Source organism: Delphinapterus leucas, chromosome 2, assembly GCF_059928025.1.
Source record: "Delphinapterus leucas isolate spDelLeu-1000000601 "Yukka" chromosome 2, BTC_Dleu_Yukka2, whole genome shotgun sequence".
Classification (NCBI taxonomy): Eukaryota; Metazoa; Chordata; class Mammalia; order Artiodactyla; family Monodontidae; genus Delphinapterus; species Delphinapterus leucas.
Genome location: NC_143130.1, coordinates 72,587,907 through 72,613,116, shown reverse-complemented (window position 1 = coordinate 72,613,116; position 25,210 = coordinate 72,587,907). Strand labels below are relative to the sequence as shown.

General features: G+C 52.9%; 1 protein-coding gene across 1 annotated transcript in view; it reads right to left on the bottom strand.

The window, feature by feature from the left end:
- Positions 1-24,817, bottom strand: part of IGDCC4 (immunoglobulin superfamily DCC subclass member 4) — a 39,250-nt gene extending 14,433 nt beyond the window's left edge. The window contains exons 1-9 of the mRNA XM_022579795.2: positions 24,733-24,817; positions 15,166-15,507; positions 14,326-14,467; positions 7,490-7,626; positions 6,003-6,143; positions 2,619-2,774; positions 1,469-1,882; positions 789-953; positions 104-241 (exon numbers count right to left, since the gene is read on the bottom strand). Coding sequence (XP_022435503.1) covers positions 104-241; positions 789-953; positions 1,469-1,882; positions 2,619-2,774; positions 6,003-6,143; positions 7,490-7,626; positions 14,326-14,467; positions 15,166-15,507; positions 24,733-24,802 — 1,705 coding nt within the window. The 5' untranslated portion in view covers positions 24,803-24,817. The remainder of the gene's footprint in view (positions 1-103; positions 242-788; positions 954-1,468; positions 1,883-2,618; positions 2,775-6,002; positions 6,144-7,489; positions 7,627-14,325; positions 14,468-15,165; positions 15,508-24,732) is intronic.
- Positions 24,818-25,210: the final 393 nt, after the last annotated feature.

The window sequence follows — 25,210 nt, the reverse complement described above, 5'->3', positions numbered from 1 at the left end:
CTTGCCCTACTCCACAGCTCTGCTCAGGCCCCCAGCCACTCTGATCAACCCTTCACACCAATGATTCCCAGCCAGGTGGAGCCCGTGTCCTGCCCCCACTCACCTTCCTTTCCCAAACCGTACTCTATCTTGTACTTCACCACCTGCCCATTGCTCAGGCTGGGGGGCAGGGGCAGCCACACCACCCTGACGTCCGAGGGGTTGGGGCTGGACAGGGAGAGCTGGGGCGCTGCACTGGGGACTGAGACAGAAGAACATCTACGTGAGCTCTGCTCCACCGACGTGGAAGGTGAGGCCCAGGAGAGGTCAGAGACTTGCCCAGGTCACACAGCAAGTCAGAAGTAGGCCCAGGACCAGGATCTGAGGGAGGAAAGGGAGCCTCTCAGGGGAGCCCCAAGCTGGAGATGAGGGGACATCCTTCCCACCCTGAAGCCAGAATAAGGTTGGGGGCACAATCGTCTACATCCGATGGATCGTCACTGGCTCCTGTCTGACTGGATGGTACGTGGGTGTCGGGGAGAAGGGCCATCTGATACAGGCAATCATGAGACCTGGGCTCAAGTCCCAGCTGTACTACTGACCTTGGGCAAGTCACTAATTTACTGGGCCTCAGTTTTCCCAACTGTAAATTAAGGAGAAGAACCCTCGCCCACTCCCTTACAGGGCACAAAATAAGGCATAAGGCAGGTAAAAGTGCCTTGGCGAACACTAGTAAAGTGAAGCTGAGCTACCATCCCCAGGGAATTCTCTGGGCCCCAAGGTGCCCACTGCAGGTGCAGAGGCCCTACCATCATCCAGTGTGTGGACCAGTGCTGGGGTGGAGGTGCGGCTGGCCCCCAGCTGCGAGTAGGCCACCACGTAGAACTCGTAGTCTGTGTTGGGTTCCAGGTCCCGAACCTGTAGCTCAGTGGTGTCGTTGTTCACTGCAAACTGGTATTCCACATTGTCCATGCCTGAGTGGGTTAGGGTTAGAGGACAAACGGTCTGTCACAGGGCAACCCCCGAGGGCTTGCCACCTGGGAGCTGTCTAGGGATCCTTCATATTGTCCCAGTCCCTAGAATAGCTTCTTTATAGCTAAATCATTCCAGATAATCTCGGTGGGAGAGTATAAACTCCCCTGACTTCTAGTCCCACTGTATTAATTCCTCCACTGGTTAGGAAGTCTCTTCTAGCCTCTAACTGAAGTGACTCCTGCTGCAATTAACAAGCTGGCTCCAGGAATGCCAAGCCAATTTCCCTGGGAGGAGAAGCATCCTCTCCCTCCTCTCTTATAACAAACTGTGGCTGAGGGAGAAATGTACTAACCCATTTCTACACAGGTCTCTCCTGTGGGCTCCCACCCCATCCCGTTCTATCCTATCCCCAAAGGCAACCCTTCAATCATCCAGCCTGTGCCGCGCCCCTCCCCGCCCACCAGAGCCCCCGCGTAGGTCTTTGCTGGGGCCTCTTAGCCCCGGGGAGACTTACCCCGTGCCTTCTGGTAGTGGAGGGAGAAGCCGATGATCTGCTCGCTGTGCAGCTCGGGCCGCTCCCAGGCCACCAGAACGGCGGAGCTGCTCAGCGGCGTGGCGGTGACCCGCGTGGGGGCGCTGGGCAGCCCCTCGCGCACCACTACTGCCAGAGGCGCGGCGGCGCACGCCGTGCCCGCGCCATTCTCGGCCACGCACTGGTAGTAGCCGGCGTCCTGCAGGCCGATCTGCGTGATGACCAGGCTGCCGCCGCCGCCCTGCACCTTGACGCGCCCGTTGGGCCGCAGCGGCTCTCCGTCGTGCAGCCAGCGCAGCGTGGGCCGCGGCTCCCCGGACGCGCGGCACACGAAACGCGCGGTGCTCGCCCGCGTCCGTGACAGCGCCTCCGGAGCCTGCGAGATGACAGGGGCGGCTGGGGGAGGGAGGGGGACGCTGACCGCGCGCTCCGGCCCCCAGGGGCACTGGCTCCCGCCCGCCAATACCCGACGGACTCCCCGACGGACTCCCGCATCCCCTCCACTCATTCTAACCTCTTCCTGACTCACCCGTCCCCCCAAAATACCCTCGGCAGTGCAGCTCTAGCTCTCTTCCGCCTTTTACCCCAGCCCCACACTGACCATTCTCTTTCTCTCTCCGAGTTGTCCCCAGACCTCCTCGGCCTCCCCTAAATACCCTGGTTTCTCCTGGATCTAACCCTGCTCCCGCACTTACCATTTCCTTCTCCCCTACCTCCCAGTATCCCTTACCTATCAGATTTACCCTTCAGCCAGCCCTGAGCAACCCTGCCCCTAGTTTTCTCCTCCCAGACCACTCCATCTCCCCCCCAATAACCTCAGTCCCACCCCTCCCCACATTACCTGGGTCCCACCCAGACCACCCCTCCCCTCTGCCCCCACTCCATCCTCCAATCTCTTTCCACCACTTCCTCTCCTCTAATTACCTAGTCTGTCCGCTCCAATGCCCCACCCCCCGCCCTATCCCTTTTTCATCCTCCAGCACCGCCCCTCAGTCCCTCTGACACACCCACTCGCCCTTTTACCCCCCTCCCCTTTCCTCCCGGCCCCGCCCTAGCTAACCCGCCCCAGTCCGGTCTCCTCCACACCTACTCCGCGGTCCTTCGCCCTCCCTCATCCTCCTCCCCTCCTCACCCAGCACGCGGAGCTCTGCGGCTGCGGTTGCGAAGTCGCGCGTGCGGGGCTTGTTAGCTCGGCAGACGTAGACGCCGGAGTGCCGGGGCTGCGCGCTGGTGATTAGTAAGTTGGTGCGGCCCAGGACGATGACATCGGTGGAGATGGGCTTCCCATCTGCGGGAGGAGGGAGAGCGCTGGAGCGGGGAGCTGAGGGCTGCCCCTCCATCCACTCTCCGGACCTCGGGAGACCCTCTACACCCGGGTTAAGAGAACACAACAGTCGCTGGCTGGGATCTCAGTTCCTCCGCTTGCTAGACCGATGACTTCCTCTGAGCCCTTAGTGTCTCTGTCTGTAAAATGGGGAGACGGTCCCTCGCTGGAAGGGCTGCTCTGAGAGCGTAACGAATAAAGTCTGTGGGACTGGCTGGCACAATGCAGGCACATAAGAAGTGCTCGGTACACCAGTCAGTTATTACCATTACCATTATTATTAAATTCATTTCTCTCAAGAAGGACTCTCCTCCCATATGGTCTTAGCCCAGTGCTATGATGAACATACGGCTGGAAAGGTCTGGACCAGAACCAAAGATCTGAATCTGTGCAGACTTTTATCTTGATGTGAAGTGAAAACCATTTTAAAAGCCCTTCCCTTATGGACCTGAACAGAAAATCCAGGGAAGAAATGCAAATGGCCAATAAACAAAAAAGTGTTCAACTTCACAAAATCAAAGAAATGCACATCAAAACACAGATGTTCATTTTCACCCATCAAATTGGGAAAGTTTTTAAAAATAGTATGAGAAAGGGTAAATGCTGATAGGGCTAACAGGGGCTCCACCTTGACCTTGAAGCCAGGATTCCACTTGTGGGCACTCTGTGGTGGGGAGCTGTGAATGGGGCTGATCACTGCAGTGTTAACTGTAATAGTGGACAACTGGGAAGGACTTAAAAATTCAATAGCAGGAACTAGCAACTTAAATTATGGCGACATTCAAATGATGGACTATCATAGTTATTAAAATTATTTTCAAAAAAGTTTTAAAGATGGGGAGATGTTTATGATATACTGTTGAATGAAAATATGACTTGAAATTGTAAGTATAGCATGCTTTCAATTTTGGGGAAAAATGTACATGTGCATAGAAAAAATCTGGAAGAAAATATGCTCATATGTTAACAATTTTAATCTCCGAGTGGTGGGATGTTTTCTGTTTCTCCTTTTCCCTAGTTTTCTACAATGAATACGTACAACTTTTGCCATCAGAAGAAAACAAAACAAAACAAAAAAGCAATGCCCCTCTGACTTAGTTGAGTAAGTTCCTAGACTTAGTTGAGTAAGTTCCTAGAAAAGGAACAGTGCCCAGGGGCAGGAATGAAGTTCATTTCCAGCTTCTCTCTTCCCAGTCTCTGTCCAGGAGTGCTATTAGCAGAGTTTCTCCAAGTGAGATCCCAGAGCCACAGGTGTCAGGACCCTCTGGGACAGCAATTCTCAAATCCTTACTGTGTACACAAATCACAGAATCTCAGGAGACCTTGTTAAGATGCAGAGGCCTAGGGCACCCCAGATTCTGCATTTCTAACTATGGCCAGGAGGTAGGTCCAAAGACCACACTTTCTGTAGAAGGACCTCAGACACTTGTTAAGCATTAAAAATCCTGGGTCATGACTCTCCAGGCATAAATGGAGGGAGTCTGCAGTTTTAAGACGCTCCCTGGGATTGGGACTGACATATAGTACACACTACTATATATAAAATAGACAACTAATAAGGACCTATTGTATAGCACAGGGAACTCTACCTAATACTCTGTAATGACTTATATGGGAAAAGAACCTAAAAAAGAGTGGCTATATGTATATGTATAACTGATTTACTTTGCTGTACACTTGAAACTAACACAACATTGCAAATCAACTATACTCCAATAAAAATTTTTTTAAAAATTAAAAACTAAAAAAAAAAAAGAAGCTCCCTGGGTCATCTTGATGCCTGGTCAGGATTTGAGAAACACTGATAATAGAACTTCTGGGTGACACAACAGGCTTACTGCAATAATAGTACGAGGGTCCTGCTGGCCCCAGGATCCCCCTAACTAGGCAAGTGTCACAAGTCCAAGGAGGCCGGGCAGGTCAGGGAGGCACAGATACCAGCACTGTTCTTTCTCATCAGCTCGGTGGGGGTATGTAGTCATTTGGGTTATTATTTTTCTTTAAACTCTATGTATTCATCATGACATAGTCTTGAATGTGAGAAACAAACTTACAAAAAGAAGGCAGTGTGGAGTCATATACTGAACCAGGGGAAAAAGGGTAAAAAGAGCTGGGTTTGGGACTTTCTGGTGGTCCAGTGGGTAAGATTCTGAGCTCCCAATGCAGAGGGCCTGGGTTCGATCCCTGATCGGGGAACTAGATCCCACATGCCACAACTAAAAGATTCCGTATGCCTCAACAAAGATGCCGTGTGCCGCAACTAAGACCGGGCGCAGCCAAATAAATAAATAAATAATAATTAAAAAAAGAGCTGGGTTTAAGACTTACTTCTGCCATCAACTTGGCACAAGTCACTTATCTCAAATGGAAACAAAAATAATCCTTGCTTTTCTTCCATACAGGGCTGTAAGGGGTGGTGTACCAGAAAGAGAACAGGCTCTAAAGTTTGGGTCCTGGCTTTCCACCTTCCTCTCTGAGCCTCAGGTTCCTCATCTGCCCACTGGGAATAATAGCCCTGGCCCCTACCCTCCTCCAAGGGCTCCAGCAGGAGAGTAGGTTGCATGCTCAGTAGACTGCAAGGTGACGTTTGGCCGGCACCCTCATTACCCTGATAGCATCGATAGCATCTCCTGTAATGCATTCCCACCTGGCACTCATCACTTGCTGCCTGATACTGTCAAGCGTCTCGTCACGGATGTGTGCTTATCTCCCTTAAACAGACTGTGAGTTCAGAGGGCAGGCCCCCCCCTTTTTTATTCACTGTGCCCAGCATGAAGCCAGGCACACAAAGGGTGGACCAGGAGGTGCCGTGTAGTTAAACAGACCAGCAGAGGGTCCAAGTTCCACCTGACTCGCTGGCCCCTTTCCAGCTCTCACACATTCACTGTTGTGAGGACTGGAAACATAGCGTGGAAAACCGAGCCCAGTGCCCCACCCGCCAAGTAAGGTCTCAAGAGTGATTTTGTGAGTGGCAGACTTAGCGCGCTTCGTAAAGGAAACTTGCTACACGGATTGATGATTAATTTTGTCCAGGCTCCCTACCCACACTCAGCCCTGGGACAGGAGTTAGTTCCTACCATACCAAAGGTCGGTGACCATTGCATGGTCACCCTTATAGCTCCTTGACTTGGGGATGCGTGAGATGCCACACCCTTCCTCTCCCATGCCCTCGGGTCCCCTCCCTCCACTTACCCTGTCGGACCCAGGACACGAAAGGGGTGGGGTCAGCAGAGGCCACACACTCCATCACCACACTCTGGCCAGACACCACAGTGGTGTTCTCCGGGGCTGCCACAATGACCACGTCCTGCCCCCCGATGGATGCCAGGGACCCTGGAGAGAGGGCAGGCCAGCAGGCAGCTTTACCATCAGGCGTCTTCACATGCAGCACCTCACCTGGTGCTTACAGTCACCTGGTGAGGCAGGTGGGGCAGGGAGCAGCCAGGGTTCCATCTGACAGATGGGAAAGCAGCTGCGTAGTTCAGCAGAGCTGGGACTGGAACTCAGAGCTCTTTCTCTGGGAGCCAGGAGAGGAATAACCTGACCTCCGACACACCACCCCCATTCTCCCCTGTCAGATTGAAGCCACCCTCCAGGCAGAGAACCAGCAGGGTCAAGAGTGAACTTGGAAACAACTATACCCCAGTTTAAAACAAAAGAAAAAAAAAGAGTAGACTTGGAGTCTGGACTTGGAGTCAACAGTTATAGTTTCTAGTTCTGGCAAGTCCTTTCTCCAGAGGGCCTCGATTCCCACGTGGGAAAGGCAGGGGATGGGTTCGAGTTTCTGCCAGCCTGGCAGCCCCCTGAGCACTAATTCTCGGCCAAGTTCTCAGTGTGACCCTGGGTCCCTGGGTCAACATGGTGAATACCCGGTTTGTCCAGCAGGTGGAGGCAGAGACCCCGGGCACAGGAGGGAGCGCGAACCAGACTCAGCGCGTCAGCTAAGCCCTAGGAAGCAGGGTAGGAGTGGAGGTGTAGGGGATGAGGAGGGGGATGGGAAGAGAAGAACGGAGGGGCGGGGGTCGAGGGGAGATGCCATGGCAAAGGAGGCAAGGGAGAGGCCCTTGTGGGAGGCCCGGAGTGAGATCTACTGAGCACCTGCTAGGCAGCAGGCACTTCCCAATCTTATCTCAGCGATTCTCACCACCTCCCTGAACTGGACATTTGATAAGGAACCCAGGGTCACGCAGATGGTGAGTAGAGAAGGCAGGATTCAAACCAGGTCGTTCTGACCCCAAAGCCTGTGTCCTTCCTACTGCATCACCCTGGGACGGGAGATTTTCAGAGAAATGGAGAGAACACGAGCCCCAGACCATCAGGAGCCAGATGCACAGCAAGCAGCAGCAGGGTGAATCCCCTTCAGGACACCCAGAAGGCAGGGGACCAGGGCTTCAGGGGACCGACACTCCTCCACGGACGCCTCACCTCCCCACCCCTGGACGCTCCACCCAACTCAAGAGAACACAGAGCCTCGCAGGAAGAGAGCCCTAAACTGGGAGTCTTGGGTTCCTGCCCCAGTTCTATCTCTGACTTGTTGGGGGGCACTGCCTTCTCTGGGCTTTATCGCCTTGCTAGTCACTTATTTGAAGGCAGGCCTTGGACTACTTGAGGCCCCGCCCAGCTCCAAAATGGCCGACTCCAGAAACCCCCAGGTTTCCGCACCCAGGCAGCCCCCTTACCTCTGTGGGCCACGCGGAGGAGGGCCTCCTGGCTGAAGCGCTGGTTTGCTGAGTTGGTGGCCACGCAACGGTAGGAGCCTGCATCACCTTTCTGAACGTCCAGGATCTGGAGGACCCCATTGGGAAGGGTGATGAGCCTTGGGAAGAGAGAGAGGGCACCTGTGAGGTGCGCAGGAGCTCCTCAGGGAGGGTAGCACGCCCAAACAGTCCTGGACCCACCTTCCCCTCTGGCCTGAAATACCTAGAGCAGTTCACTTTCAAGGTTCACTCATAATAAAAGAAATGCAAATTAAAACTACAAGATACCATTTTCACCTATCAGATTAGCAAAGGTCAAAAGTGTTTTTTTAAATTAATTTATTTATTGGCTGCGATGGGTCTTCGTTGCTGTGCCTAGGCTTTCTCTAGTTGCGGTGAGCGGGGGCTACTCTTCATTGTGGTGCACAGGCTTCTCATTGCAGTGGCTTCTCTTGCTGCGGAGCAGAGGCTCTAGGCATGTGGGCTTCAGTAGTTGTAGCACGCGGGCTCAGTAGTTGTGGTTTGCGGGCTCTAGAGCACAGGTTTAGTAGTTTTGGCGCACGGGTTCAGTTGCTCCGCAGCATGTGGGATCTTCCCGGACCAGGGCTCGAACCCGTATCCTCTGCATTGGCAGGCGGATTCTTAAACACTGCGCCACCAGGGAAGTCCCGAAGGTCAAAAGGTTTTGTTTTTGGTTTTTTAATTTTCTTTTTGTTTCTTCTTTTTTTGGGGGCCACATAGCTTGTCCAGTCAAAAGGTTTAATAACACCCTTTGCGGATGAGGGAATGGGGGAAGGCAGTCCTGTCTTGTTGGTGGTCATGCCAAATCAATACACCCTCTTTCAAGGGCAAGCTGGTGATATCTTACGATCAAACCTGCATGTGCCTTTTGAACCAGCAACATCACTTCAAGGACTTTGTCCCACAGATATTCTCGTACATGTACACAAAAACGTATGTCTAACGATATTCACTCCAGCCCTGTCTGTAATAGCAAAAGAATGGCAACAGTCCAAATGTCCATCTGTAGGGTGGGAACTAGCTAAATCGGTCTGGGTACATTCACACAATGGAATGCTAGGCAGCTGTTAAAAGGAGACAGTTCAATGCGTACTGCTATAAGACCATCTCCAAAATATGTATGGTACAGAACAGTGTGTGTGTGACGCGTACACTTATATGCTTTTGCACTGAATGTCCCTGGTAATAGTGGCTATCTCTGGGGAGGGGACCTGGGATCCTGGGACCTGTCAATGGGAGATTTAATTTTCATTAAATAACCTTCTGTATAGTTTGAATTTGTTTACCCCCTGCCTGTATTACCTCCTGTCTCCCTGATAAAATCCCTTCTATTCACACTATCTCATCTGAACCTCGAAACAAGCCCAAGGGGTAGAGGGGATCACAGCCTTCATTTTAATGGTGACAAAACTAAGTCTTGGAGGGAGTAGGGTATTTTCCCAGGGTCTCACAGCTCGAGCAGAGTTAAAACTGGAACCTAGGGCTTCTGGTGCCAAATCCCACGTTCTTCTCACTTGCTTGTCTCAGCGGCCACTAGAAGGGACGTGGTCTCCACCAAGTCCCAGGCAACACGTACACTACTGAGGAGGGGCAGGATGGATGAGAGTGGTGTTCTCTACCCTTTTGGTGAGGGTTGGAAAGCAGTTTGGGCTAGAAGGGCCCAGAGACCTTGCTTGAGAGACAGTGCAATCCCAGGCAGGGAAGTACCCATGGGAGCCAGGGTGGTGGGAAGCAGAATGGGCTCTGGCCCAAGCAGGGAGGGAGTGGGTCTTCCTGAATCCTCTAGCTGTGATCCCTGCAGGGTCAGCTCGAGGGTGAGAGTTCTAATTTCTCACTAGAGCAAGTGTCCTGTGGATGTAGGCTGGGCCAAGGTCAGGGAGGGAATGGGGCAGCTGTGCACTTGGTGAAGACCCCTTGGCTCGTGGGGAAAGCAGGGTATGAGAAAAATCTAAACACAGGAGAAAAGAACTAGCTCAAGGGTGTTGGGAGAGAATTCTGACCATGAGCCTAGAAATCTGCTGTGGCCCAAAGACTTAGAGAAAAAACATAAACCTGCATCACTCCTTCCCTCAGCCCACAGGCAAACCCATCTCTGCCCCAGAGTCTTAACCTCAGTTCCAAGAGCTGCCCACATCAGTGCTGGGAGAGGGGACCAGAAGGGGCAGGGTGGTTGGAGAGAAAATCCTGGGCCAGGACCCAGCCTGCTGCCATGGAAAATTTGATGGGAAATGACAAGTGAGGAAGGACAAGCAGGACCCATCTCAGAAACAAGGCCCCCATCCCCATCCACGGCTCCTCCACCTAATATTCTCTGCCTCTTAAGACCCTTCCTCCTTCCTCAGTCTCCATAGCTGTTGTCAGCAGGATTCACGCCAGGAGCTGCCCACACTTCCTAACCCCAAAGTTTCTCACTCTTTCCAGGGAAATTGTGCTCCAGGTATCCAAGAGCTAATACCTCCTTTGACAAGTAACATTGCCTTAATTACGTGTGTTGAATGAATGAATGCGGGTGTGGTGCTGTTGCTAGAGCCAACACAAGTGAAATGGAACCACTTTTAGTGTTCATTTAAAATTTCTGCTGCTTTGTTAAAATGTGTTTTAAAAAGCTCTGTCCTTGGAAGAATGTCCAAGACACATTGGTTAGTGGGGGGAAAGAATTCACAAATCAGTGTTTATGAAGCAATTCTATTTTTGGAAAATAGATAAATGATATGCTAGAATGTGCGCGGAAAAAGTCAAGGGTGGTAAAACTCACGTCACTCGTGGAGGTTTTCTCTGGGAGTAGGGCTCTTTTTTGTTGCGTTTTTAAATTTCTTGGTTACAGTGAACATTTATTAGTTTGGAAATACAAAACTTAAAAGAACTTAAATGGAAAAAAGCATGTGCCCTTGTACACTTTGTTTTGTAACTCCTGGCTCTAATATAAAAGCAGCTGTGGCATAGAGGAGAGAACTGATTCCAACATATGTGATTTTTAGCAAGTGGCATCACATGTCCAGGCCTCAGGTTTCTCATCTGAAAAATGGGTTTCATAATTCCTGCCTACTTCACAACCCCGACCCTGTTAATGTGTCATAAGCTCTCATTAGATAATGGTAACAGCTATCTGTGCTCAGTTTGTAGGTGACTTTTTTCCCTTTAAGTTAGTATGTTTTATCATTTTAAAATGAATTCAAATAAAACAAAATAGCTACTTATAGAATGAAAAGCAACCTCTAGCTAAAAGGGACCATTCTCTTTCCAAGCCTGAGCCTCAGCCTGCTGCCCGTACCCGCAAAAGGCCACTTGGACCCAGAGATTCAAGAACAGAGGAGAAATGACAGCTGCTCTGAATTTCCTGAGGGCCAAGGAGCCTCCACCCTGAGCCGTTCAGAGATCCACCCAGGGAAAAGGGACACTAGCCAAGGGTCACATGAGGCTGACAGACACGATGGACCCTAGGAGATGGGTAGGGCAGAGGACTGGTCTAGGGAGCCTGCAGTAATTAAATCCATTAGTGCCATGGTTTTAAAGTGTGAGTGAATGGTGATAACAAAATGATTTCAAGTGGATCTAGACACAGGTTTTTATTCCAGTGGTTATATATTCATTTTTATGGCTACCTTCTATTTAAGGTCAGTGCTGCTGGTTTTCCATTTTACTGCAGTGAGATAACGTTCCTTTTTAGTATGTGTTAAAGTTACAAAAGAGAGAGTTGATTTGAAGAAACGTATTAAGTAAGTGTTGTATAAATGGTTGAGGGATGGCCAAAAATATGACAGGGGTTTGTGAATGCCTGCGATCTGGGAAACTTTGCTCTCATTGATTACTGGTTCCCATGGAAGAAAAATTATCCCCTATCATTAGAAGTTAGTATAAGTGTCAGGGAATTGCCTCAGGGTCTAGTGTTTACCATCAGTTCCCAAAATATGAACATAGACCCTGACAGAGTGTGCTTATTAACTGCACATGTGCACAGCCTACACCAAGGCATATGGTCTCCTTCAAATCACTGGGTTGAGTTTATGAATAGCATATTTCTATGTGAACTCTATCTGGGTATGTGTAAAAATACATACCTTGGGCATAATCAAGTTGCTGTTTTAGATATTTCTTTATTCCCCCCCCCACACACACAATGTGCTGGGACATGTGAGCTTGCCTTATTTATAGATGAGGATCACTTTTCAGAGGACTTGGGGGCAAACACTCCCAGAGGCCAGGAACTGGCAGCTCCAGCCTCCTGGGAGAGGCCTGAACTATATGTTGGGAGATGAGGGAACTCCTCTGTTTGCTGAGAAACTTTGGGGAAGTAACTTCTCTGCTCTGAGCACAGCTGGACCACTCCAACTCTAAGCCAGCCTGCAACAGGAGTTTCTTCAGACCCTGTGGCTTCCCCACTCCAACCACCAAAGCATCCACCCCAGGGCTCCGCTGTCAGATACTCTCAGCACCAGCTGTGTGACCTGGGGCAAGTGACTTCTGTCTCTGATCCTCAGTTCCCTCATTTAAGAATTCAGATAACAGTATCTGCCACAGCCATACAGATAGACCTGGAAGGGGGTTCCTTACGTGTTAAGTGAAAAAAAAAGTTGCAATATAATCCCATTTTTGTTTTCTAAAAAAAGGTGATTGAACAAAAAACCCAGTATGTACAATATGATCCAAAATTTGAAAGAGAATATTTATAAACATACAGGGGAGGGGGCTTCCCCGGTGGCGCAGTGGTTGAGAGTCTGCCTGCCGATGCAGGGGACATGGGTTTGTGCCCTGGTCCGGGAAGATACCGCATGCCGCGGAGCAGCTATGGCCGCTGAGCCTGCGCGTCCGGAGCCTGTGCTCCGCAACGGGAGAGGCCACAACAGTGAGAGGCCCGCGTACCGCAAAAAAAAAACATACAGGGGAAAGGTCCAGAGGATAGACATCAAAACTAACAGAGGCTTTCTATGGGTGATAAGAGGACGAGCCATTTTTGTTTCTTCTTTTTTGTTTATATGAATTTGAAAAATGTATCTAATAGGAATATAAACTAAAAGTAAATAGAGGAAAATATGAAAAATAAGGAACACTTACCTTGAAGGATCATGGGAAGGATTAAGTGAGAAAACACAGCTCTAATGAAGCAAAGCCTCTTGCGACTTTTAACGCAGGGAGAGTTTTCTGCTCTCTCCCACCCTCTCTGGGGGCTGTCCCAGGAGTAGACTCTCACTTGGTTCTCATCCAACAACTCGCTCACAGGGGTGAGAGGCTCCACATTTAAAAGGCATAGAACTTGGGACTTCCCTGGTGGTCCAGTGATTAAGACTCTGTGCTCCCAATGCAGGGGGCACGGGTTCGATCCCTTAAGTCAGGGAACTAAGGTCCCACAAGCCATGAGGCAGGGCCAGAAAAAAAAAAAAAAAAGAGGCAGAGACCTTAAAATGTCAGCGCTAGGAAGGCTGGGTTAGCATTCCCAAGGTCTCCTCCCTGGAATGCTCATTCCTAGGATGTTAACAGTGTTCCTGCAAGAGGGGCTCTGGGCAAATGAGTCTAGGAAGCATTTGGTTAAACAAGTTAAACAGGTTTCTCAGTACAGGGCTTCTCAGGGCCTTGTCAACTCCAAGAGGGAGATTTATAGGCAGTTTCCTCATCTTATTTGACTGCGGAGTACTTTTTTTTTTCAAGAATCATCTTTAGGGACTAACGTTCTAAAAAAGAACACACTTTGGAAACCGTGATCTAATTCAACCCACTGGACCATTGGGGCTGACTGATCACCAAAGTCAACAGGATCACTTATATCTTGACCTCTCTCACCCTTCTTCCTCACTTACAACTGTTGCAGAGATGTGGCCTGGGGCTTTTCTATCTAGAAGTTTCTCTTACACTCTCACCCCTACCTAGACACGGGCAAAAGTCAGAGGAGTTGGGACAACTCAATACACTGAAGACAGGTTAGTTCCAGGGCAGGGAGATCTGGAAACCAGTGTTTCTGAGCCTAAGGAATCCCACCTCTGCTGGGAGAGGAGAGCGTGAGCTGGTAACTACAGCTAGAGAGATGCAGGGAGAGGACAGCAGCGTGGCTAGGAAAGGCCTTTGGAGCCACATTTCCAAAGGTGTAAGACTCCATGTGGTGGCAGCCGAGCCATGAGTCCAGTTCCAAGACCACAGATGCAAATGAGCCTCGTGCTTTCTGGACATGCTGTGTGTACATCTGGGCCTTCCCAGGAGGCCGCAGTAGGGATCAGGTCCTGGGTCTAGCCTATGCTTCTCTTCTGCCCTAGAAACCCTTCCCTAGGATTGCTCCATTGCCTTTATGGGGAGAGAGGAGGGTGAAACAGGAAGGACCTCCACAACCTGGTTATCAGATGCTGCACCCCACTGAGTGGAACTGAGAGAAGAAGAGAAGTTATGCATCCAAGGTAGAAACTCCAGGGGAACCTGCAAAGGGAAACCCTCTGGGCCCGGAACAAACAACAAACGTTCTGCCAATGGCTCACCGTGTGGCCTTGGTTAAAGCACAGCTCTTCTCTGGCCCTTGGTCTCCTTCTCAATAAGGCAAGTGGTTGGACTACATATGCTCTGAAGGACTCGATAACTGCTCTCTACCCAAGCCCCATAGCTTGGTGGGTGGCTTTCCTCCCAGGGAGCAAAAACTTCTGACACAACTTCTCTTTGGGACCAGAAATGGGCTGAGTGTCAGGTGGTGGTTGGCTCCTAAGTCAGTTTGGACAAACGGAGCCACCCTGACTCTAAGAAGCCCAGTTCCTGAGCACATCCCAGAGCCCTCCTTGGCTGCCCCCTGAGACCCACTCTCCTCTTGCCCACAGGACACTCACCGAGGCTCCTCAGGCACCGTCACCTGGTCCTTCTCCCAAGTAATGACAGGTGCTGGCAGCCCTTCGATGTGGCACTGAAATCGAGCGGTCCCGTTCTCCTCCACCGTCTGAGACTGTGGGTGCAGGGAGAAGCCTGCAAGTGCTGGGGATGAGGGCAGTGAGAAAACGCAGGGACAGGAGAGGAACACAAGAAAGGAGGCCACAGCGAGCAGACAGGAAACACACACACACACGGACACAGAGAGACACAGGTTGACAGAAACACATGCAAAAAGAATTCAGACCGACGGAGACACAGTTGGAAAGAGGCAGTCGGAGAATAAGAAGTGGTGATGACTGGTCAGATGCTGCAGGCAGAATGAATTCCAAAGTCCCCCTGCCTTACATCACCATATGGTTGGACTACAGTAAGATGTGCATTTCTTCCGGCCCCCAAATTGTTTCATGGTGATCTGTGCCTCCTGAGAACCCCCGAAGAGTGAGTGAGCTGGACAACACAGCTCGGCTCTACACACTCCACCTGCTGTGGGGGTGGGGAGCACCTTTGTGCCCCTGACGTGCTTATAAACCTCTCCGGCAGGCTTCCTGGAGGAGAGCACAAGTCTAGACTCTCAAACTCACAGGGAAGGAAAAGGAGGAGGAACAGAAGAGCAGGGAAGAAGTGAGACTATTGAATAGTGAGGCAGACAATACCAGGAAGGGACCCACTGAGCAGCAAAGGAGGCAGGGAAAGGGGGCGTGGCTCAGAGTCAAACCTTTGTGCAAGTATCTAACTGCAGACCCCACTTCCCACACCCCACGTCTTATGGGCCTCAGCTCAGTCCAAGATGTAGCACTTACTGGCAAGCTTGACCACCGCAGCCTGGCTGGCCACCACTCCAACGGGGCTGCGGGCCAGGCAGGAATAGCTGCCCTCAATGACCTCTGAAGCCCCAGGGTCAGTGCCGTCGGGAGCTGGCAGCTGGGACAGCCACAGGGAGCCATTGGGTAGCAGGCGAAGGTGGCTGTGCTCGGGCAGGATGCCTCCATCCTTGCTCCACGTGACGCTGGGGGGGTGTCCTGCAGTAGCCGCCCCCAGACCGCAGTCCAGCACCGTGGCTTGCTCCGGGCCCAGGATCACTTGCAGCGGCCCTGCTCCACAGCTCAGCGACACGGTCGTCTTCCGGGGCAACGGCTGCTCCCCTGCGTAGAGGAGGGGTCACCAGGGTCATCAGTGTGTGTCCTCCTACATCCCACAGCCTCCGGAGCCCGAGTCACCCACCCCGGGTCGAGGAAGGCAAACCTCAGAGAAAGAGGTCTCACGGAGAGACCTGTGTCTGGATCCTGGCTCTGCCTCTGACTAACTGTGATCTTGGGCCAACGGCTGCACTTCGTTCCCAATCCTTCCCCCGCTGCTCAGCTTCCTCATCCACAAAATAACACAGTTCTTAGCAAAAAAGTAGAAGCAACCCAAATGCCCGATCACCTGATGAACAGATAAATATATTACTCAGCCATCAAAAGAAATGAAGTACTGATACTTGCTACAACATGAATAAACCTTGAAAACTTTCCTCAAAGTGAAAGAAGTCAGTTACAAAATGCCAGATATTGTATGATCTCATTTCTGTGAAATGTCCAGAATAGGCAAATCCATAGAGACAGAACGTAGATTAATGGTTGTCAGGGACTGGGGAGAGGGAAGAATGAGGAGAGATGGTTTCTTTTTTAGGTGATGAAAACGTTCTAGAATTAGATAGTGGTGATGGTTGCACAACCGTGTGAATATACTTAAAACCACTGATTTGTACACTTTAAACGGTGAATTTTGTGGTATGTGAATTGCGTCTCAATTTAAAAAGACATAGTCATTCCTTCCTCAGAGGGCTGTTGTGAGCGCTCAATGAGATGCTGTGTGGTAAAGGAGTACAGCACAGTGGCTGGCCTGGCACAGAACTGGGGCTCAGTAATGTCATTCCCTCTCCTGGAATCCCACAGATCGTCCTGACCACTATTAGCCAAACCACTTCTGCCGCAGTGACTGGGAGAGGTAAGCTCTCCTTCCTGCAGCTGATTCCCCCAAAGCCACGCAGTAAGCCAGTGCAGAACCCAGTCCCTGACCTTCTCCAGATGCCCCAGAAGAGCCTGCAGCTCCAACACTGCCCTGGCCGCAAAGGGAAGAGCAGGAGAACAATGGAGGAAGGGAATGCCATCCCAGGGTCAAGGCAAAAACACACAAATGCCAAGTTTATCACTTTAACCAACATCTCAGCAAGGCCCAGTAACCGTTATTCATAGAGAAATAGTTGGTTCTCTTCCAGTTGTATCTTCCAGACGGTTGACCTGCTGCCTTCCTGTCCCATAAAAGCTTAATGGCCCGAGGTGCCCTCTTATCCTCTGGCCTGACACCTTGCTTAAAGGCACAGTGGTGTGTCTGAGAGTGAGCCAGGGACAGAGGTGAGGACACTCATCACAAGGCAGGCCAGGGCTGACAGAGCCCTGTCAGGGGCATGCAGAAAGCACAACGGCTAAGGACTCCGGCGACCCTCAGTTCTAGCCCCGGCTCTGTCACAGTCTAGCTGTGTGGCCTTGGGCCAGTCACTTCCACCTCTGGGCTCTAGTTTTCTCCAATGTAGTGGGTGATGTCGAAGATTCTATGATGGTAGGATTATTCAGTGAGCTGGACTCACCTACTCCTGAACAGATACAGAACATCATCTAGACACACACACAAAACTGTAGACACGACCTGCCATACCTAAACACGTGCTCCCCCCTTCTCTGCCACACTCATCAACGCCTGGACACACATATATGCCAACACTTAAACCCCTGAAGAGGATCAAGACTGAGGGGAGAAGAGAGGTCCTAACTGGCTGAGATAAGGAGGCCAGGGCAGAAGCCAGGCCTCTGACACCACAGTGGGAAGGACAGACAGACAGGGTCTGAACAGGCCTCTGCCTTTCTTAAAGGCTCCGCTGGCACCTCCAGCTACACAGCTGGGCTCAGCATTACTAGTGGGTGCAGCAAGGAGAAGGCAGCCCTTGCCCTCACTCAGTTTCCAGTCTAACTGGGGAAACCAAACTGGCATTTGCATCACTGAGGGCCATGTGCTGGGGTGGCAAGAGCATCTGACCTTGGGGCAGAAGGTCAAGGTTCCAGTCTTGCTGCTCCACCTACCAGCCACTTTACCTCTCTGGGGCCCAGTTTCCACATCTGTAAAAATGAAGGCGATACTATGGAGCCTGTGAGGATTAAACAAGATGTGGGTCAGGTCTCCAGCCCAGAGCCTAACGGGCATCAGTCAAAGAATGGGAGCTCATTCTTTAAAGGCATTTCGTAAACTGGAAAGGGATGTACAAATGCAAATCGCTATTCTTAACATCCAGTCCCTTCTCTGAGGCCCTAGATTCTGATGCAAACACAGTGGGGGGAAGGCCAGCCCGGGCTCTCAGCCCAGTGGCTTCCAATTGCCCCATTCCAGCCGCTGAGCAGTCGGTTTGAGTTTCAGGGGAGAAAAGCCCCACATGATACGAATCCCTGAGCCCTCCGGCAGCCTCCCTACCCCCCAAAGCACGTCCGGGGCTTGGAAAATCCCCTGCTGCGCTGAACAAACAATGTGAACAGTTGGGGCCCGAGCAGCTGCTGGGTCTGTCAGCAGCCTGGGCTCCTGAGGGCAGGACGGCGGCCAGAGGGGCCGGGGCTTGCTGGGGAGCCCAGAGGAGGCTCCGATTCCCTTCGTGAATATTCATGGATCAGCAGATGTCTGGCTGCCCCACCTCGGAGGAGCCCAGCACCCAACAAGGCAATGCGGAATGGGAAACCAACAGGGATGTAGATGTGGGGAGAACCCGGGATCCCTGGGGGGGTACAGGGCCGTGCCAGGAGCCCAAGCCGGCCCACGTTGATGGAAACGTATGCAGAGCCTGAGATTGCTCATTTTATAGATGGGGAAACCGAGGTCCCAAAGGGGAGGTTCTCACCTCTCTGGGAGACAGTCTGGGGACATCCTGGGCGTGAACCCAGCACTGAGGAGACAGTTGCTCCCAAGTAAGAGGGTTCTCTCTGCCCCAGCACCCAACCCAACTTCTGTGCCCAGGACGTGCATCCTTAGGGGCTCACCTCACGTGCCACATCCCTCCGTGAAGCTGCCCCTGCCTTCCCCAGGGAAGGGTTTTCCTGGGTCTCACATCATGTAGCCACTTGGAGGTCCCTTAGCCATTCTTCCTCTTGCCTTCTTGCCTAAGGCGGACCATGGGATGTGGAGGGACAAGCCTTGGCCTGGGGTCAGAGTTCTGGGTCCATCATGGGTTGTATGACATTGGGTCCGCTTTCCTCCTTTCAGCCTCGGTTTCCCCAGTCTTAAAATGAAGAGTTGCCACATTTCTCATTTTCACCAAAATTCTCCCAGCGGCAGAGGAGAACGTACTCAGGAGGCTTGCTGACTACCTGAAATGTTTTTATTTTGAAACCTCTGGCACATTTTTCATCCTATTCCATTACACAGCAGTGTTTGTTTTAATGTAAATGTGGTTCCTACACCACCAAATCTTTTTGGAAAAGTGATGCTCTGGGGAGTGGCCCTTGTTTGTCCAGTGGTTTCGTGGCTGTCCCTTTCCTGCCACCACACCCCCCCATCCCCTGTCATGGCAGACCACCAAGCCCCTCCCAGGAGCACTTCTCAGTGCTCCCTCTAAGGACTGGGTGGACATAGCGGACACTTGCTGTTGGCTAGCGTTCTGCCTCGAGGGGAACTCCCTCTCCCACAATCCCTTCTCCTCAGTCTCCTCGGTGGGACCCTGCCAGAGACGTGGAGTATCTATGCTTAGGAGCCCCAGGGCCATCTCTCAATCTCCTCCTTCTGACATTATTTTACCCATTTACAGGATAAATTAGATTTTATGAGGCCAATTAGAACCCAGACAGAAAGGAGGTTCGCTGCTGAGCCCCAGGGCCAGCTCAGTGCTCTTTTGTGGGACTAGTGCGGGCCTGGCATAAGCCAGGGTTCCATTCTTCAGTGAACTCTCAGGAACTGAGAGTTCCTGGGACTGGGGGATGGGGTGGGGAACAAAGCCGAGATGCCTCCTTCATTAAGCCAAGAACTTGCCACAAACATCAATGCCTTGTCATTTTTTAATCTCAGGGCCCACCAGATTTACAACTTGTTTTCGGTCCACACGGGCAATTCTCCACGACGCCATCACCACTCTCCTCTCCTAGGAGACACAAGTCAGTTTCTTCCAAAAACCTCCTTCCCCGCCCCCCACCTTGGCCACCTCCCATACCACACACTAAGCCCCTCCCGCAACAGCTGGAAGGAGAACTTGGGACGGTTGCCTGGGACACAGGGAAGGCAGCGTTCCCTTCGTCTGTGATCCTCAGGAGACAGGCTCAGCCTCAGCAGACTTGAGAGCAAAGCCACTCAGCTTGACCTGCCTACCTCCTGTTCCCTGTCACCCTGGGTCCCCACCAGACTAAACCACTTCCCGTTCTCTGAAAGCACACTGCTGTTCCATGCGTTGCCTATGCTGCTCCCTCTTCCTTCAGTAGCTGTGCCATCCTGGGGTCTGATTTCGACGCCTCTCCTTTTTTCTGCCCCATAGGACCCTGGGCACCTGGGTCATTGCAATTAGCACTCTAGACTTTTGACTTGCCTTTCTGCCAGCGAGGCAACAAGCCCAGGATTATTGTCCTAGTCAGCACTCTAATTCCCTAGGACCTAAAACACTGTCTGGCACATAGTAGGCGCTCAATAAACAGTTCTTGAACAGATGAGTGGACATGCGGAGACACACTCAAAAAGATAAGACACAGAGCCCCTCATGCTTTGCCAAGCCTCAATTTCCTTATCTGGAAAAATTATAGGAACTCCCTTCAGGGCTGGGGATGATGTGGATAATATACGTGGAAACTGCCTAGCACACTATGTGGCACGTATGAGACACGTAACAAAATGATTAAAAAGCACCAAGACAGGGAATTCCCTGGTGGTCTGGTGGTTAGGACTCCACGTTTTCACTGCCTTGGGCCCAAGTTCCATCCCTGGTCAGGGAACTAAGGACTAAGATCCCGCAAGCCGCCTGGCGTGGCCAAAAATAAATTAAAAAAAAAAAAAGAAGCAGCACCGAGACAGAACAGCAAACTCACATTGAAAGAAACTCTTCTGCTTAAACATTACCAGGACTGGGGAGCTCACGACCTCACCTCTTCTGCTATATGGATGGTCTGATTAAAAGTACCTTCCTTAGACGCAAGAGGGAGGAGATATGGGGATATATGTATATGTATAGCTGATTCACTTTGTTATAAAGCAGAAACTAACACACCATTGTAAAGCAATTATACTCCAATAAAGATGTATAAAAAAAAAAAACCTTCCTTGTGTGCCCAGCCTTGTCTCTCTATGCTCCATTCATTTGCCAGAGCTCCAAACTAAGTGACAAGGTAATGAGCCCCTATGGAACCATCTGGAAGTCTTGGCTCTGCACCAGCTTCCATGCTCAGGTCTGCACCTGAGAGAGAATTTACTGAGCCTCGGCTTCCCGGACCACAGTGACCCCACAGCCCCTCAATTCCAGAGGAATGCCTCAGCCTCAGCAGTGAGGCACTTTTAGCTGGCAGCACAGCCAGCCCCAAGGACAAGGACGTCAGGCCCAGGTCATCCTCTCTCTGGTTTTCTTCTCTCCCCTCAGGTGCCGTCACCCGCCTCTGACCAGGCTGGGGCTGGGGTCCTCCTCCATCAGAACCACTCTTCCTCTTCCTTCCCCCCAACCCGGGGAGCTGGGAGCCCCCAGGCCTGCTTGGCAATGACATCTGTTCTGCATCTGGAATTCTGTGTCAAGTCTGGTTTCTGTACCTCAGAAACAGCGGAGGCAGAACAGGATGCGGTGGGTGGGGATGGGTGGAGCAGAGTGGATTCCAGAGCCCAGACCCAAACACACCACCTGAGGGGGGCCAAGCCCAAAGTTGTTGATAACTTCTCAGGTGAGGGGGAGGGGGTGAAGAGAGACTGAACTTGCGTTCATGTGTACCAAATCCCGGGAAAGTACGGCTGCACGGCTGCTCCAAGAGCCAGGAGACTGGTTCCAGTCCCAGTTCAGTCCCCATCCATGTAACTCTGGGAAGTCACTCAGTTTTCTCATCTGTAAAATGGGTTCATGCTAAAATTATTTCTAAGTTCCCCTCAGTGCTGACATTCAATGACGCTAATTGTGGGATTACTCAACTTGAAACAACGTACCTTTAGGAGAAAAGAAAGGAAATGCTGATTTACACATAATGTATGATTACTTGGGCCATGAAAATACATACAGGATCAATGAAGGTTTAGATAACTTCTGGATTATTTAGATTCACTATTAAGAGAAACTATTGGGTTGGCCAAAAAATTTGTTCAGGTTTTCCGTAACATTTTTCTTATGGAAAAACCTGAACGAACTTTTTGACCAAGACAATATATTTGACCTGGTTCCTAACCTCCAAGATGAGGTCAGAGAGGGCCCCAACACCCCAACTAACTGAAGTTGGTCTCTGAGCTTCTGGGCTGAGAAAGGCATGGAGGGGGGAGTTTCCCCGGTGAGGAGAAAGCATTAGAGCCCTCCTGCTACTGACCTCTGGCATCACCACCCCCCAAATTCTGACTGGGTGGAAGGGAGAACCCCACTTCTTGCATGTGGTGAAAACAGAGCATTTGGCATCCCACCACCACCCCCAGACAGGAGTCCCATTCGCATACATCTCCCCAGTTCCCAAGCCCTGACCCAAGAGCAGTGTTCGGGGAGACGGGCAGTCACTATCTTAACTCCAACACCAGCCCTTCATTTTGCCATGTCGAGGCTGCTGAAGTGTCTATTATGTTTTACTTCTCTCTCCCTCACTCCCTACAAACTCAATCTATCCTCACATCCTGCCGATTCTACTTCCTAAATATTCTAGAATCCACTGTAGCCATCCCAATTGCCACTACTCTAGTTGCCAGCAACATCCTCTCTTCTGGACTACTACCACAGCCTCCCAAGAAGCTGCAGCTTCCTGCCTCCATCCTGTCCAATCATTCTCCACATCGGCTGGAGTGAGCTGATGCAAAGCTGATTTTAAAACCCTCCAAGGGCTCATGCAGGCTCTCAGGCCAGAAACCTTGGTGGGGCTTACAAGCCCCTTCATGAGTTGGGTCCAGCCTCCATCTTCAGCCTTCTCTTTTGACACTCTGTGGCCCCTGTCCCATTCCTCTCTAACCTGCCCCACCCTCCTGCCTTGTGCTCTAAACTCCAGCCAGATTTAGCTTCATTCGGTGGTCTAAACGAAGTCACCCCTGAGCGTTTGCACATGCTGTTCTCTCTGAAAAACTCACCCCGTCATCACTCTCCTGCAGGGCCAACTGACCCTCTGCACTGAGCTCTATTATTTACCGCTTCCTGGAGGAAGCCTTTCCTGACCTTTCTAGACTACCTGTCAGTCTCCTCCCTATTTACTATATTTCAGGCACCAGTCACGTGCTAGCCGAAAAGGGTACTCAGTAAATATTTGTTGAATGAATGAATAAATGGCCTCCGTCCAGATCGGGGAGGCTAGTCAGAACTCTATAGGAGTGTCCCCAAGCCTGACGAGCTTTGCACACTCAAAGGATTTAGGACTGAGGGCGAGCAGAGTAGTTGCTTCAGCCATGCACACTGCTGCCAAGGGAGCCCCAGCTCGGGCCCTGCCCCTGCCTTGTGCACTCGGGAACCCCAGAGAGGAAACTGAGCCCCTCGTAGGGAGGCCCCACCGATACTCCATAATGCCCGAGTGAGTGCAGTTCCCAGCCATGATTCCGCTTTGCTAGATGACCCCGAGCCCGGTCCGGAGCTCTCAGAAAAGCAGAAGAGGGTGGGCCCAACTATTCGTTAATCCCCTGGCCTCCAGAAGGACAGACGCCTCTCTGGCACTTCCCCTCCCCCTCCACCTGACAACCCCGGGCCCCCCACTTCCCTAGCCTAGCCGCCGGGACCCCGCCCCCGGGACCCCGCCCCCGGACGGCCTCCTGCCGGGTCCGCAGTCAGGTCTGAAAAGGGGCGTGTCTTTGTAGGCTGAGAGGGGGTCCGAGTAGTTCCCGAGACTTTCCCACCCGCTGTTTGGGCTTCCTGGAGATGGGCCGGGGCGGGCCAGGCGGAGGCTCCTTCCCCCCTCCGCCGTCCCTGCCTCCTTCCCACGTGGCCTGGCTGAGTCTCTCTAGAAAGCCACAGCAGCTGGAGAGAAATCCCCCTCCCCACCCCCACCATCAAGTCCCTCCCCGACTGGCTCCGGACACATCCTCAGCTCCCCCCTCGGCTGGGAAGGCGAGAACTAGGCGAACAAAGCGGGCAGCCCATCCCCCTCCCCAGCCCTACCAACCACCTAGCCCACGGGCCGCCCCGAAACGCACACAGGACCGAAAGGGAGAGGGCTGGGGGTGGAAGAAGGCTCCCTAGGCAGAGACGCTTGGGACTCCGTCACCCCATCCCCAGCCCTCTCTCCAGCGAGGGCAACTCTGACTCTTACCCACCCTCACCTCGCACTGAGGTGGGGGGTTGGAGGAGGCCTTGCTGACCCCGTCCACGCTTCTCAGATCTGCCTCTGGGGGTGGGGCAGGAGTGACACGCGTCCCATCCTGAGAGCGGGTGTCGGACATGTCCACGAAAGCAACTGGTTTCCTGCGCCCTCCCCCAGCCCACTCCCGGCCTCGGGTTCGGAGGGGGCAACACTCCCGCGCTCCCCACCCCCTCCGCCCAGCCCCACCCAGCTTCAGGGACCACACCCACCGGACAAAGTTGAGTATTTTATCACCACTATTCCCAGTCAATCCGCAATCTCATGCTTCTGTCCCCCCACCAAGGGCATGGACACTCTCCGAAAGCCAAGGCCAAATATTACCTCAGCCCCATAAACACAATTACACGCGCTCTCGACACACAAATGGAGGTGCAGACACCCCCACACACACAACCCCCTTTACACTCCCAACCCGGAGACACGCGCGGTAAAGGCAGAGCCCGCCCCGCACAAACCACCGGCACCTCAGCTACGGCCCGCGATGCCACGCCGTGACCGGCCACGCGCTGCGGACACGTACGCCCCGCAGAAGCCCCCTCCCCACTCTCTGCACGCGGTCGCGCGCGCGCGCACACGCACACACACACTCACACACTCACTCCGGACTCCGCAGACCAAGGACACACACCCCCTGCGGACAAGTACGCGCCGCAAACGTCCCCGGCCGCGGCTCGCAGACCCCAGAGCGCACGCATCGCGGACACAAGGACGCGCAGCCCGCACCCCCCCCCACCGCCTCCCCCGGCCCCAGCGCTCGCTCGGGACTCGGGACGCGCCGGCCCCACAGCCGGCGCAGCCCCGGGTGCCAACGCACAGTCACCCCGGAGCCGCTCCCGCCACTGCCTCAGCGCCCGCCCTTACCGCGCGCGGCCAGCAGGCAGAAGGTCAGCGCGAGGAGCCTGCCGCCGCGGCCAGCGTCCCCCCGCGCCATGGGGCCGGGCCCGGGCTGCCGCCGCCGCCGCCTCCTCTTCCCCGCGCCTTGGCCGCCGCTGCCGGGGGAGGGCGCGCCGGGCTTCAGTGGCCCGGGGAGGCGCGGCGCCGCGGGCGGGGGCGCGGCCTCGGGGGCCCCGGCCCGAGCGGGGGCCGGCGCGGGGGCCCGGGCTGCCGCCGGCTCGCCCGCCCCTCCATCGCCATCTTGGGCGAGCAGCCCGGACGGGGGCGCCCAGCGGGCGCGGCCGGTCGGGCCCCGCAGGGGACTCTGGCCCGCGCGCTGTGACCTGCGCCGCGCAGGGTCTCAGCTCTGCTGGGGTCTGCGCCCCTCTGCCTCGCCCTCTCCGGATCGCCATGGGCCCCCCCACTTGGGCAGCTTGTTTCTGGGTCTGTCTCTTCGTCTCTCTGT